Raw genomic sequence first — 16,577 nt, 5'->3', positions numbered from 1 at the left:
ACAGCTCTTTAAGTGCACATCCAAGTACTTTTTAAATGTGATGAGGGATTCTGCTTCCACCACCCTTTCAGGCAGTGAGTTCCAGACCACGTCCACCCTCTGGGTGAAGAAATGTTTCCTCATCCCCCCCCCCCCTCTAATCCTTCTACCAATTACTTTAAATCTATGACCCCTGGTTATTGATTCCTCTGCTAACAGAACTAGGTCCTTCCAATTCACTCTATCTCGGCCCCTCATAATTTTATACACCTCAAAAAAATCTCCCCTCAGCCTCCTCCAAAGAAAACAATCCCAGCCAATCCAAACTTTTCTCATGGCTAAAGTTTTCGAGTTCTATGATTCTACTCTACGAATGGTATCAAAATAGCTAAGGTTGAAGTTGAAAGAGGTCTGGGGTTTTAAGCAGACTAAATATTCAACCGGATTTATTCTGTTAGCCGAGACAATTTGCTGCACAGGATCGAGAGGAGTGATGTGTTTAACATTCCCTCGGAACCAAGCTGCACCGACCTTGCTCTCCGCTGTGCTGCGAGGTGGACAGGGAAACGTGCGGCAGGTTTTGTCTCTGAGCAAGTTGTTGCTGGGGGCCGAGCGGGTCGGCGTTTGAAGTACCAGAGAGGGGTCTGCTGGCAGCTAGTTCCCCCACCGCAAGTACCACCGCCTCTGGGGACCAGCCGGGAGCTCGGCCTGCCCGGTAACATGAGGCTCGGTGCCTGTGTCTGCAATGGGAGGCAGTGGCTGGCAGCCGCGGCTTGTCCGGGCCTGGGCCCCACTCACTGCAGGCAGCTGTCAGGCCCCGGCCCCGGTCCCCTCACTCCCCCACACATCGCGGAAATGTTCGCACCGACCGGGCAGGACGCTCGGGCTGAAAAGTGCGGCCCCCGGCAGGCCTCGCTGCTCCTGTTCCCCGGACAGGGCAGTCAGTTTGTGGGGATGGGCAGAGGCCTGCAGCAATACCCCAATGTCCGGCAAATGTTCGCGGCTGCCGAGAAGATTCTGGGCTACGACCTGCTGTCTTTGTGTGTGAACGGGCCGCAGGGAGAGTTAAACAAAACTCGCCACTGTCAGCCCGCCGTCTTTGTCACATCCTTGGCAGCGGTGGAAATGCTGCATCATGAACACCCCGAGGTAAGTACAGCCCGTGTTGGGGTATTTCCTGTTTTGTTTTGCCATTAAGTACTTTTTTACATTTTATTTCAAGAAACCAAATAAGCCAATAACACTTTTTCCATTTTAAAATTCAGAGAAACATGGTACACTGATTTTCACACTGCTGGTACCTCTATTCTCAATATAGCATTTACAAGAGGATACATTTGATGCAGTCAGTGGCAAGGGAACAGAGTTTGTGGCGGGACCCAATATTTAGTTGGAGGACATTTCTGCTCCAATACTTGATGTTGGACAAGTGACAAATCCGAGGTGGTGGTGAGGTCATCCCCTGCCTCTGATTTGTCACACTGCTTGTTCAACATCAAGTACTGGATGAGCAGAAACTTCCTCTAATTAAGTATTGGGAAGACTGAAGCCATTGTCTTTGGTCCCCGCCACAAGCTTGATTCCCTAGCCACCAACTCTCTCCATCTCCCTGAAAAAAGAAAGAAAGACCTGCATTTATATAGCACCTTTCACAACCTCAGGCTGAACCAGACTGTATTTGACCCTGAGCAGCGCTTCTGACCCCATATGCCCTTCATCATCAAGATTGCCTACTTCCACCTCCATAACATCGCCCATCTCCAGCCCTGCCTCAGCTCATCATCTGCTGAAACCTTCATCAATGCCTTTGTTACAGATTCCACTAATCCAATGCTCCCTGGCCGGCCTCCCACCTTGAGCTCATTCAAAACTGCCACCCGGATCATAATTCGCACTAGGTCCCGTTTACCCATTCTTATGCAGTCCCTCGGAATCAAGGATGACTTGCTTCCACGCTAAAAATGAGTTCTAGGTGACTGATGAGTCCAATGCGAGACCTACAGTCTCTGTCACAGGTGGGGCAGATGATGGTTGAAGGGGTGGGGTGCTTGGGTTGTCATGTGCTCCTTCCGCTGTTTGCGCTTGGCCTCCGCTTGCTTCTGGCGAAGAGACTCGAGGTGTTCGGCGCCTTCCCGGATGCTTCAAACGGTCTTGGACCAGGGACTCCCAGGTGTCGGTGGGCTATTGCACTTTTTCTAGGAGGCTTTGAGGGTGTCCTTGAAGCGTTTCCTCTGTCCACCTGGGGCTCGTTTGCCGTGTCGAGCTCCGAGTAGAGTGCTTGTTTTGGGAGTCTCGTATGGGGCATGTGATTGAGCGTGGTCAGTCCTTCGTGCTGGGGATGTTGGCCTGAGCGGGAACACTTGACGGTGCGCCTATCCTCCCAATGGATTTGCAGGATCTTGTGGAGGCAGTGTTGGTGGTACTTCTCCAGTGCTTTAAGGTGTCTGCAGTACATAGTCCATGTCTCTGAAGCATATAGGAGGGCGGGTATCACTACTGCTCTGTAGACCATAAACTTTTGTGCCGGGTTTGAAGTCCTGGTCTTCAAACACTCTCTTCCTCAGGCAGCCGTAGGCTGCGATGACACACTGAAGGCGATGTTCAACTTCATCATCGATGTCTGCCCTTGTTGACAGTAGGCTCCCGAGATATGGAAAATGCTCCACGTTGTTCAAGTCCTCGTCGTGGATTTTGATAATCGGGGGGGCAGTACAGTGTGATGGGGGAAGGTTGGAAGAGGACCATTGTCTTACGAATGTTTAGTGTAAGGCCCATGCTCTCGTGGTCATTATCCCTTTGCTCACTGACCTACATTGGCACCCGGTTGAGCAACACCTCGATTTTTTAATTCTCATCGTTGTTTTCAAATCCGTACATAGCCCCACCCCTCCCTATCTCTGTAACCTCCTCCAGCCCGACAGCTATTTTTGTAGAAAACAATTAAATTGTGCCCCCTGATTAAAGGGGGGACACATACCAAACACTTTCAAACAAGTACCCCCTTGTTCCTCTAGCTCTACAACCCTCCGAGATCTCTGCGTTCCTTCGGTTCTGGTCTCTTGCACATCCCTGATTTTAATTGCTCCACCATTGGCGGCTGTGCTTTCAGCTGCCAAGGCCTTAGGCTCTGGAATTTCCTCCCTAAACCTCTCCGCCTCTCTACCTCTCTTTCCTCCTTTAAGACGTTCCTTAAAGCCTACCTCTTTGTTCAAGCTTTTGGTCATCTATTATCTCCTTAAGTGGCTCAGCGTCAAATTCTGTTTGATAACGTTCCTGTGAAGCACCTTGGGATGTTTTACTATGTTAAAGATGGTATATAAATGCAAATTATCATTGAAGTTGTACCGTAATTTAACATGCTTCAGGTCAGGAGCACACATGTTGCATGCAGTACAGGTGGGCAGGGTATGCAAGATTGTGGAGTTCTTCCTTCTTCCCCCTGCTTGAGAGACTTGTGCTTTTGCATTTCCCTTTGTATTACCCCACAATGAGATTGTGTTTGGTGTGAACACATGCACAGGTGTCAGTAGGATCCTTACAGAAGCCACTCGGCCTATCCTGTAGAAATGCATCATAAAGTGGCTCTCTTCCTCCTCCTGCTGTGCGTCATGTTAACTGGCTGAGATCAACAATTCACTGTCTTTGGCTGGAGGAGGACGGTTTGTCTTCCTGATCCTTGCTGCAACTCTAATGTGTTGCCCAGGCATCCAGTTTTCTCCCCCGATTCTTCTGAAAGCAGTGTTTCTTGCTGGGTATAATCTCACATGTTCCCTCAGGTATCTTGCTGAAATGGCTGCTCTTCATGAATGAGTCTAGATTGTGAATGCCACCCAGACTATTCAACCGTGATGATCATCACAGCTAAGCCTGATCCTGCCCAGACTCAATGCCACATGCATACTTTTCAGCAAGGATTACTGTTGAACAATCAGGAGCATGAACTCTAGCTTATTCTTTCCCGTTTCTTAGCCCGAGTCGCTGAAACCAGTTACATAGAACCATAGAAAATAGGTGCAGTAGTAGGCCATTCGGCCCTTCGAGCCTGCACCACCATTCAATATAATCATGGCTGATCATGCAACTTCAGTACCCCATTCCTGCTTCCTCTCCATACCCCTTGATCCCTTTAGCCGTAAGGGCCACATCTAATTACCTTTTGAATATATCTAACGCACTGGCCTCAACAACTTTCTGTGGTAGAGAATTCCACAGGTTCACAACTCTCTGGGTGAAGAAGTTTCTCCTCATCTCGGTCCTAAATGGCTTACTCCTTATCCTTCGACTGTGACCCCTGGTTCTGGACTTCCTCAACATCGGGAACATTCTTCCTGCATCTAACCTGTCCAATCCCGTCAGAATTTTATGTTTCTATGAGATCCCCTCTCATTCTTCTAAATTCCAGTGAATATAAGCCTAGTCAATCCAGTCTTTCTTCATATGTCAGTCCTGCCATCCCGGGAATCAGTCTGGTGAACCTTCGCTGCACTCCCTTAATAGCAAGAATGTCCTTCCTCAGATTAGGAGACCAAAACTGTACAAATCTTCAAGGTGTGGCCTCACCAAGGCCCTGTACAACTGCAGTAAGACCTCCCTGCTCCTATACTCAAATCCCCTAGCTATGAAGGCCAACATACCCATTTGCCTTCTACCGCCTGCTGTACCTGCATGCCAACTTTCAATGACTGATGTACCATGACACCCAGGTCTCGTTGCACCTCCCCTTTTACTAATCTACCACCATTCAGATAATATTCTGCCTTCCTGTTTTTGCCACCAAAGTGGATAACCTCACATTTATCTGCATTATATTGCATCTGCCATGCATTTGCCTACTCACCTAACCTGTCCAAGTCACCCTGCAGCCTCTTGGCATCCTTCTCACAGCTCTCACTGCCACCCAGCTTAGTGTCATCTGCAAACTTGGGGATATTACTTTCAATTCCTTCGTCTAAATCAATCATGTATATTGTAAATAGCTGGAGTCCCAACAATGAACCTTGTAGTACCCCACAAGTCACTGCCTGCCATTCTGAAAAGGACCCGTTTATTCCTACTCTTTGCTTCCTATCTGCCAACCAGTTCTCTATCCACGTCAATACATTACCCCAATACCATGTGCTTTCATTTTGCACACTAATCTCTTGTGTGGGACCTTGTCAAAAGCCTTTTGAAAGACCAAATGCACCACATCCACTGGTTCTCCCTTGTCCACTCTACTAGTTACATGCTCAAAAAATTCTAGAAGATTTGTCGAGCATGATTTCCCTTTCATAAATCCATGCTGACTTGGATCGATCCTGTCACTGCTTTCCAAATGCGCTGCTATTACATCTTTAATAATTGATTCCAACATTTTCCCCACTACTGATGTCCGGCTAACCGGTCTATAATTTCTTGTTTTCTCTCTTCCCTCCTTTTTTAAAAAGTGGGGTTACATTGGCTACTCTTCAATCCATAGGAATTGATCCAGAGTCTATAGAATGTTGAAAAATGACCCCCAATGCATCCACCATTTTTAGGGCCACTTCCTTAAGTACTCTGGGATGCAGACTATCAGGCCCCGAGGTTTTATCGGCCTTCAATCCCATCAATTTCTCTAACACAATTTCCTGACTCATAAGGATTTCCTTCAGTTCCTCTTTCTCGCTAGACCCTCGTTCCCTAGTATTTCCGGAAGGTTATTTGTGTCTTCCTTAGTGAAGACAGAACCAGAGTATTTGTTCAATACTGCCATTTCTTTGTTTCCCATTATAAATTCACCTGATTCTGACTGCAAGGGTCCTACATTTGTCTTCACTAATCTTTTTCTCTTCACAAATCTATAGAAGCTTTTGCTGTCAGTTTTTATGTTCCCTGCAAGCTTACTCTCATACTTTATTTTCCCCCTCCTAATTAAACTCTTTGTCCTCCTCTGCTGAATTCTAAATTTCTCCCAGTCCTCAGGTTTGCTGCTTTTTCTGGCCAATTTATATGCCTCTTCCTTGGTTTTAACACTATCCCTAATTTCCCTTGTTAGCCACGGTTGAGCCACCTTCCCCGTTTTATTTTTACACCAGACAGGGATGTACAATTATTGAAGTTCATCCATGTGATCTTTAAATGTCTGCCATTGCATATCTACCGTCAACTCTTTAAGTATCATTCGCCAGCCTATCCTAGCTAATTCACGTCTCATACCATTGAAGTTATCTTTCTTTAAGTTCAGGACCCTAGTCTCTGAATTAACTGTGTCACTCTCCATCTTAATGAAGAATTCTACCATATTATGGTCACTCTTCCCCAAGGGGCCTCGCACAACAAGATTGCTAATTAATCCTCTCTCATTACACAACACCCAGTCTAGGATGGTCAACTCTCTAGTTGGTTCCTCAACATATTGGTCTAGAAAACCATCCCTTATACACTCCAGGAAATCCTCCTCCACCATATTGCTACCAGTTTGGTATGTAGATTAAAGTCACCCATGATAACTGCTGTACCTTTATTGCACGCATCACTAATTTCCTGTTGATGCCATCCCCGACCTCACTACTACTGTTTGGCGGTATGTACACAACTCCCACTAGCGTTTTCTGCCCTTTGGTGTTCCGCAGCTCCACCCATACAGATTCCACATCATCCAAGCTAATGTCCTTCCTTACTATTGCATTAATCTCCTCTTTAACCAGCAACGCTACCCCACCTCCTTTTCCTTTCTGTCTATCCTTCCTGAATATTGAGTTCTTGGATGTTGAGTTCCCAGCCTTGGTCATCCCAATTACATCATATCCATTAACAGCTATCTGTGCAGTTAATTCATCCACCTTATTACGAATGGTCCTCGCATTGAGACACAGAGCCTTGTTTTTTTAACACTCTTTGTCCTTTTAGAATTATGTTGTAATGTAGCCCTTTTTGATTTTTGCCTTTGATTTCTCTGCCATCCATTTTTCCTTATCTCCTTTCTACCTTTTCCTTCTGCCCCCATTTTGCTTCCCTCTGTCTCCCTGCATAGATTCCCATCCCCCTGCCATATTAATTGAATCCCTCCCCAACAGTACTAGCAAACACTCCCCCAGGACATCGGTTCCGATCCTGCCCAGGTGCAGACCGTCCGGTTTGTACTGGTCCCACCTCCCCCAGAACCAGTTCCAATGTTCCAGAAATTTGAATCCCTCCCTCTTGCACCATTCCTCAAGCCATGTATTCATCTTAACTATCCTGCGTTTTCTACTCTGACTAGCACGTGGCACTGGTAGCAATCCTGAGATTAGTACCTTTTGAGGTCCTACTTTTAAATTTAACTTCTAGCTGATTAAATTCAGCTTGTAGGACCTCATCCCGTTTTTTACCTATATCGTTGGTACCTATATGTATCACAACAGCTGGCTGTTCACCCTCCCCCTCCAGAATGCCCTGCAGCCGCTCCGAGACATCCTTGACCCTTGCACCAGGGAGGCCTCTCGATTCTCCCGCTCCTGCTCCTGTGGCTCCTCCGATTCTCGGGGCCCCTTTTATGGGCCTCTCAATCCTCAGATGAGATGGGCTAATTGAGGACAGGACTGGAGATTAATCTTGGGACTTTGCTGCTCTGTGTGGCTCAGTGCCACCTAGACAAACGAATAATGAGTTTGGGCTGATTTACGCACTGTAGGGGTGGTAGTCATTTGTTTTTTAGTGTGTAGGGGAACCAGCAGTTAATTTTGGCCAGTACGCTTGAGGCCTTCAGTACGATGGACACCAGAAGGACTGGAGTGCATCATCAACATGGCCAACCACATATTACTTTAATTTGTTAAGTTTCCTTTTGTTTTGCTGCTAATTTACAGTTTATTATTTGTGCCCTTTAAAAAGGGGCCACTTTTTAACTTTTACTGATGGTGATGATTGTCATCCTAATTAGCAATAAGAAACATAAGAAATAGGAGCAGGCGTAGGCCATTTGGGCTCTCGAGCCTGCTCTGCCATTTAATAAGATCATGGCTGATCTGATCTTGGGCTCAGCTCCACTTCCCTGCCCGCTCCCCAAAACCCTTCACTTCCTTATCGTTCAAAAATCTGTCTATCTCCACCTTAAATATATTCAATGACCCAGCCTCCACAGCTCTCTGGGGTAGAGAATTCCACAAATATACGACCCTCTGAGAGAAGAAACCCCTCCTCATCTCAGTTCTAAATGTGCGACCCCTTATTCTTAAACTATGCCCCCTAGTTCTAGATTCCCCTATGAGGGGAAACATCCTCTCTGCATCTACCTTGTTGAGCCCCCTCAGTATCTTGTATGTTTCAATAAGATCACCTCTCATTCTTCTGAACTCCAATGAGTATAGGCCCAACCTACTCAGCCTATCTTCAAAAGTCAACCCTGTCATCTCAGGAATCAACCTAGTGAACCTTCCCTGAACTGCCTCCAATGCAAATATATCCCTCCTTAAATAAGAAGACCCAAAACTGTACACAGTACTCCAGGTGTGGTCTCACCAATACCATGTACTGTTGTAGCAGGACTTCTCTGCTTTTATACTCCATCCCCCTTGCAATAAAGGTGAACATTCCATTTGCCTTCCTGATTACTTGCTGTACCTGCACACTAACTTTTTGTGTTTCATGCACAAGGACCCCAGGTCCCTCTGTACTGCAGCATTTTGTAATCTCTCTCCATAATTTGATTTTTATTTTTCCCACCAAAATGGATAACCTCACACTTTCCCACATTATACTCCATCTGCCAAATGTTTGCCCACTCACTTAGCCTGTCTATATCCTTTTGCAGATTCTTTGTGTCCTCCTCACAACCTGCTTTCCCACCCATCTATGTATCATCAGCAAACTTGGCTACATTACACTCGGTCCCTTCATCCAAGTCATTAATATAGATTGTAAATATTTGAGGCCCCAGCACAGATCCCTGTGGCACCCCACTAGTTACTGTTTGCCAACCGGAAAATTACCCATTTATCCCGCCTCTCTGTTTTCCGTTAGTCAGCCAATCCTCTATTCATGCTAATATATTACCCCCAGCCCCGTGAGCTCTTGTGCGGTAACCTTTTATGTGGCACATTATCGAATGCCTTCTAGAAATCCAAATACAGTACACCACATCCACTGGTTTCCCCTTATCCACCCGACTTGTTACATCCTCAGAGAACTCCAGCAAATTTGTCAAACATGATTTCCCTTTCAGAAAACCATGCTGACTCTGCTTGACAGTATTCTGGTTTTCCAAATGTCCTGTTACTGCTTCCTTAATAATGGAATTTTCCCAACGACAGATGTTAGGCCAAGTGGTCCATAGTTGGTCTATATAAAAGAATTAGCAGTTAATTTTGGACTTGGGACTGTGTAGATATCTAACTCATGCTGCACCATCTATTGTGGGTTAGTGCTTCTAATGTTGCTCAGTGATTCCAACAGTCTTTCTGTGTCTTCAGGCCATCGAGAAGTGTGTTGGAGCTGCAGGATTCAGTGTGGGAGAGTTTGCAGCCCTGGTCTTTGCAGGAGCATTCGAGTTTGCTGAAGGTGAGGTTAAGAAAGATAGACCTAAAACACTCGAAGTGGTGCATTAATGAGATTCCATTCATAACACTCAGGTGCAGAAAGTCAAAATACAGATGAGTAACCGAAGAGAATATCTGTCACAAGATCTTTTATATTATATGTTTTGTAAATATGATCTAAAACAATGGTCCAAAATGTGTGGCCCTGATGACGGTAAACTGGCAACGTTCGCCTTCATTCCGCCTTTGAAACTGACCGCAGCTTCAGGATTTAGCACGTGTGCAGCCTAATGCGGAAATCCTGAAGTTGTGGTCTGTCGTTCACTGCTCCGGACTGACTGGCTGTGCTGAGAACCTCCACTCGCCCCGCCCCCAGAGCCGGTAATCCGTGAAATCTCACAAATCATGGAAACTGACAAAAACTTTGGCTCTTCCACATTAATTACACTGTTAAATACTCCATTAAAAGGTAGACCCAAAGGGATTAGGTTTAACTGGGGTTTTAACAGCGTATTGACTGCGAAACAAAGATTAGGGCCCTGAAAAACTAATTTTAATTTTGTGCAGTGTCAAATTTATTTATTTTGTAATGAACTAAAATTTTTAAGAAACTTAAAAAAATATATATTTTTAAAAGTTTGTTCCTCTTTATTTCAGGTTTGCCTTTCCCCCCTGAGAGAGCCCCAATCTTTGTTTTGCTCGCTCCAATGTTTTTAAAAAGTTAGAATTTTAACAGCTTACCCACTTCCTGGTTTGCTGTCTGTGAGCATTCTGCGTTTTGATTGGCTGCTTAGACAGCTTGTTGACGTCACAGCAGCTCGCGCTATGGGATTCCCACTATACTCCGTTGATTTGAATTACGCGCTGGAAAATCCAAACTTCTCGACAGAGATCGCGAGATCTTTGTGCGAAGCTTACTTCAGGACCAGCAGCGAACGTCTTGGCTCGCTGCTGACTGCAAATTCCGGGCCAATGCAATTTTTAAAAATTGGTAATATGATATAAAAATGGAAATGTTGGAAATGCATAGCCCATCAACAGCTATGCCGAGAAAAGGCAGGTTAAAGTTTCAAGTGTGAACCCTTCAACAGAGCTTGAAACAGGCAGGTAAGAGAACCCCTTAACGGGACTGAACAAAATTGGGGATGATGGTGGGGTTGGGAGGGGAGGGGGAATTCTGTATGCCATATATTTGCCCACGTCTTTTATGTGGTGCCTTATCAAATGTTTTTTGAAAATTCACACAAACCACAGCCATTGCATTTCCTTTATCCACTCTCATTTCTTCAAAGATTTCTATGGTTGGTCAAGCCCAACTTTTTAGAAATCTGTACTGTATTAACTCTCATTTCTCCATGCGTTTAGTATTTACAGTCTGTATTATAGACTCTAGTAGTTACCAACAGCTGAATTAACCCATCATTTCCTGTCTTATTCTTGTCTCTTTTTTTTTAAAGAGAGCAGTCACATTTTGCTTTTTTAAGTGTCAACCTTGGCTCACTGATAGCACTTTCCCATCTGAGTCAAGAGGTTGTGGGTTCAAGTTCCACCCCAGCACTTGAACAAATAATCCAGGCCGACTCAAGTGCAGTGCTGGTGGATGCTTTAACATCAGATGTGCCATCTGTCCTTTCAGGTGGATATCAATAAATTCCATGGCACTATTCAAAGAAGAGCACGGAGTTCTTCCAGTGTTCTAGCCAACATTTATCCCTCCAGGAACAGCACTAAAACAGTTTAATTTGTCATTTCGCTCATTTCTGTTTGTGGGAACTTTTGTGCACTAATTGGCTGCTGTATTTCTCTACATTGCAACAGTAACTACATTTCAGCATGACTGTGAGGTGCTTTGATAGGTCCGGAGGTCATGAAAGGCGCTATATTAATGCAAGCATAGAATATTGCAACGTTATAGTCAGATCCCACACTATTTCTTCCCTAGGTACCTCAGGATCTTCGGATATAAACCATTAGCTCCCTGTGATTAGCTCCCTCAGTTTGAGTAACTTCTTTACTACCAGTTCTCTTTTTTAAAAATAGCCTTCGGTACCTGATTTACACCCACCTCTGATGCTTTTACAATCTCAATATCCACCTCTTCTGAAAACTGAGACGATGATTAATTTAATATCTATCATCCTCACAATCTCGCATATTGGCCCTACCCAGATTTTGATTATCTGAATATTAATGTGCTTATAGAAAGGGCATTTGTTACCCTTTATATTTTTTCTTAATTTTATCTGGCATTCCCTTTTAACCTTTCTAATCTCCTTTTGTAGCTTTACTATATTCTTTATATTTGTCTTGGCTTTCATTTTTATATTTGTCATGGCGTTGCTTTTAATATTTGCCCTGTAAGTACCAATGTCTTCTACAATCCCTGAAGCACTTAGACCAACCCTGCATACACCCCTCTACATTCAAGATTGATTAACTACATGTATTGTTGAAATCAGCCAAATGTCATCTTGAAATGAAAGCAAACGATTAGAAAGGGAGACCGTGTTCACTGCCGCTGTTTTCCACCACAGCTCTCTACGCAGTGAAGGTGCGAGCAGAGGCTATGCAGGAGGCATCCGAATCCACTCCCAGTGGCATGCTGTCTGTTGTGGGACGAGCGGAAGCCAGATATAACTATGCCTGCCTGGAAGCTCGAGAACATTGCAAGTCATTGGGACTAGAGGAGCCTGTGTGTGAAGTGGCTAACTACCTCTTTCCCAATGGGCGTGTGATTGCCGGACATTTACAGGTGAGCAATGATGCCCTTTACCGTTGCTGCAGGAGGAGCGGCTTTTTCTTCTCGAGGAATCCCATCTAAATTAAGAATGATTCAGTACTCAATCAGAGTCTTAAAAGGACCTTTTTCCTCAAATGCCAGAGTAGGTTTAAGGTCCAACAAAGAGACGACCCAAGTAATATTTTGAGATTGTGTTTGGATCAAGGAAGCGTCACATTATATGGTTTTGAACTGCTATAATTTTTTTAGTACATTAAATGACTGAAACATTTAAGAAGTAGTATGTTGGACATTTTAAATCTTTCGATGCACAAAGAAAAGCAGTATTTAAGCACCGATGCGCAGTATCTGATGAATTGCAGAGATATTAAGGGCCGAGCAGTAATTTTCACAGCATGATGATCGTGCCCATCTATTTGAGAGAAAAGCTTACAAATATGCCTTTTAAAAACAACTTTTACAATGCCCATGTTATAATCTAACTCCATAAGTTATCCACTTTACCTTTCTTGGTCACAATAGTCCAATTGTTTGATTGCCCCTTCACTGAAATTGTCGGTAACATTAACTCAGGATGGTACTTGAATGGTACAGGTGCAGGACACTTCCTCCCTGCTGAATGGGCCACCATTACCAAGCTAGCCATTGGCAAAGGGACAGTGGCAGAGGCTTGATTCCCCCAACCAGATCAGTGAGAGCTGTCCAGGAACGTGGGAGCAGAATGATTTCATACCCCTCCAAAAGAGATATAAAAATGAAATTAGGCATGGGATACATTCTTTGTAAAAACAAACCCATATAAATCTCCACCTGTTGCAATGTTGCCATCTGATGGCAGTGAAAAGGTACTGCATCAAAAAAAAAACACTTACCAGCAAAAATCAAAAAATGTTGTGTCTTGCTGAGTGTATTAGTTTTGTTCAAAGGGGAATTGTGTTTCCAGGGAGCTTTGACACGTTCTGATGATACTCCAAAGCACCAGGCCCATTATTATTTTTTATTTATTCACAGGATATGGGTATCGGTGGGGAAAGCCAGCATTTATTGCCCATCCCTAATTGCCCTTGAGAAGGTGGTGGTGAGCTGCCTGCTTGACAACTGAGTGGCCTTCTAGGACATTTCAAAGGGCAGTTAAAAGTCAACTACATTTGTGTGGGTCTGGAGTCACATCTAGGCCAGATTTCCTTCCCTAAAATACATTAATGAACAATACGGGTTTTTGCGACAATCCGTTAATTAAATTATCATCAATACTGGTAGCAGCTTATTTATTTATTTATTTATTTAATTAAAATTCCCCAGCTGCCGTGGTTGGATTTGAACTCGTGTCTCCAGATGATCAGTCCAGGTCTCTGGATTACTAGTCCCATAACGTAACCACTATGCTACCATTAGGTTAAGCTGCTATAGTGGGGGTTTCTGTAGTTCTACTTTTATATATTATACGCTTTTCAGCACACAGAATCAGTGGCTTCACGAATTGTGTCATTTCACATCTCTTTCATTTTACAAGGAAGACTAGGTTGCTTCGGAGTCAAAATCAGTAGTTCCATTCCATTTGCCTTTTCAGATGCTACTATTCATCGTAACTGTTCGATTTCATCGTTCACTCACAATACTCGAGAGTTCAATTATATTTTTAATGTAATCTTTTATTAGGTTTTACACAAGCATTCCAACTGGAATGTACCATGTTCAAGCTCTGACCAATGCCGGAATGCACCACGTTCAAGCCCTGACCAGTGCTGGAATGTACCATGTTCAAGCCCTGACCAGTGCTGGAATGTACCATGTTCAAGCTCTGACCAATACAGTAATGCACCATGTTCAAGCTCTGACCAATGCTGGAATGTACCATGTTCAAGCTCTGACCAATGCCGGAATGCACCACGTTCAAGCTCTGACCAGTGCTGGAATGTACCATGTTCAAGCTCTGACCAATACCGTAATGCACCATGTTCAAGCTCTGACCAATACCGTAATGCACCATGTTCAAGCTCTGACCAATGCCGGAATGCACCACGTTCAAGCTCTGACCAATGCCGGAATGCTCCATGTTTAAGGTCTAACCAGAGCTAGAAAGCTCCATGTTCAAACTCTGACCAGTGCTGGGTTAGATGATCTCGGCCACAATATGAGAATAAAATCAGCCACGGCTCCTGTGTCTGATGGCTGTCCTGTGCCCGTCAGTGGAAAGTGCACATGTGGACATAAGACGGAGAAAAGATAAGGCTCGGCTGTGATGCCCTTCTCTCCCTCTTCCTCTACAATTTCACAGTGCATTTACAAGTTTCAGGGGATTGGTGGGTGACGTCATTGAACTTCAGTAGGTTTAAATGCTCTGCCTAAAAATATGTTAATCCAGGTGTAGGTGGCTGCTTAGAGTGTTAACAATGACTAGATTCTGGGTAAAGTCCCTATCATTAATGAGACTCAGAAATTACTTTTTCTTTACACAGGCTCTTGAATTTTTGCAACAAAATTCCCGAAAGTTTCACTTCCTGCGGACCAAAGTGCTGCCAGTCAGCGGTGCCTTCCACACTCGCCTCATGGTGTCGGCAACTCAGCCGCTCCATCAAATCCTGAAGAGAATCCGTGTGGAGAAACCACTGATATCTGTCTACTCCAACGTGGATGGCAAAAAGTACATGCACAGTAAACACATCCAGCAACTGTTAGTGAAGCAGTTGGTGTCGCCTGTAAAATGGGAACAAACTATGCATGCTATGTATGAGCGGGAACAGGGGACTGATTTTCCAGACACGTATGAAGTAGGTCCAGGGAACCAGCTTGGTACCATGTTGAAAAACTGCAATCTGAAGGCTTGGAGATTCTACAAACATATAGATGTAAAAATAAAGGACGAGGCTGAGGAAGAATGAAGTATTTTGACTGGTGAAAGAACTATTTTGCTCTCTCTTCATTATCCACGGTGTCACTTTTTGCCAGGTCTGTTTATAATACCATCATGATAAAAGCAATTGGCGTAACTTGAACTTGTAGAAATTTCTCTCTGCATTATTCTTAATTATTTTGTGGCTTATTGACTTTATTAAAATAACGCACAGCGGCGTATCTACACCGATCGAGTTGTGAACTGTTCTGAAGGTGACGTACAGAATACTAGGAGTTGTATTGTCAGTCTGATACTGAGGAGGACTGACAGGATATAACATCCCCCCAGATGGTCGAAATAAAAAGCAAGAACGTGTCTGGATGGATATTCTCTCTTCTGAGGAACTCTGCCTTTAATGTGCAGACTGGTCATTGTTCTGTTTCTATAACTATAAAAATGATGTGTTGTACACCATGTTTTTTTTATAAGAACATAAGAAATAGGAGCAGGAGAAGGCCATTCGGTCCCTTGAGCCTGCTCCACCATCCAGTAAGATCATAGCTGATCCTCTACCTCAATTCTACTTTCCTGCACTGTCCCCTTATCCCTTAATTTCCTTAATATCCAAACATCTATTGATCCCTTTCTTGAATGTACTCAAAAACTGAGCCTCCACAGCCCTCTGGGGTAGAGAATTCCAAAGATTCACCATCTTCTGAGTGAAAAAATTTCTCCTCATCTCAGCCCTAAATGGCTGATCCCTTATTCTGAGACTGTGTCCCCTGGTTCTAGACCCCCTCAGCCAGAGGAAACATCCTCCCTGCATCTACCCTATCTGTTATGTTGTGTGTTTAAACTTATTTTCCTTGCCCGAAGGAATTTTTCAGATATAGATTCCTTGCCATGTCAAGAGAAACTTTAAAATTTGCCCTGTCCACAAAGCGAGCTGTGATTACAGCGATAGTTGGTTTCCTTTGGAGAGAATGAACTTTTATATCTGCACTGTCACTGTTTGCACTTATTGCACTATTTCTGTCTCACGGCAAAAGGGTCGTTTCTATAAACAAACAAACATATCTACTATCATCCAAAACCTGTGCTCTTGCATGTGGTGCAGCTGAGATTGTGTGCCCAAGATTAATGGTTATTCCCAAGTTACAGTATTGATCACCGGATATCACATAGGATGCCAATCATGTTCCCCACTATGCTGACAGATCAATGAATATAGCCTAAAAGTAATAGAATTGTTTACAGATTGAACAATATATAGATTCAGCAAGATATTGAGACTTCATACTACATTACATTGGAGTACAGCACAGAAACAGGCCGTTTGGCCCAACTGGTCTATGCTGGTGTTTATGCTCCACGCGAGCCTCCTCCTACCCTGCTTCATCTCACCCTATCAACATATCCTTGTATTCCTTTCTCCCTTGTGTGCTTATCTAGCTTCCCTTAAACGTATCTATGCTATTCGCCTCAATTACTCCCTGTGGCAACACCACATTCTTTACCACTCTTTTTAAAATTACAATATTTAAAA

General features: G+C 44.1%; 1 protein-coding gene across 1 annotated transcript; it reads left to right on the top strand.

Moving 5' to 3' along the window:
• Positions 1 to 466: 466 nt before the first annotated feature.
• Positions 467 to 15,201, top strand: mcat (malonyl CoA:ACP acyltransferase (mitochondrial)). The gene is made up of 4 exons (XM_070901651.1): positions 467 to 1,128; positions 9,390 to 9,477; positions 11,990 to 12,207; positions 14,655 to 15,201. Exons 1-4 carry the CDS (start codon positions 700 to 702, stop codon positions 15,075 to 15,077), a joined length of 1,158 nt encoding a protein of 385 aa, XP_070757752.1. The 5' UTR covers positions 467 to 699; the 3' UTR covers positions 15,078 to 15,201.
• The last annotated feature ends 1,376 nt before the right edge of the window (positions 15,202 to 16,577 follow it).

Source organism: Pristiophorus japonicus, chromosome 15 (genome assembly GCF_044704955.1).
Source record: "Pristiophorus japonicus isolate sPriJap1 chromosome 15, sPriJap1.hap1, whole genome shotgun sequence".
Lineage (NCBI taxonomy): Eukaryota > Metazoa > Chordata > Chondrichthyes > Pristiophoridae > Pristiophorus > Pristiophorus japonicus.
This window is presented reverse-complemented; position numbering and strand designations above follow the sequence as displayed.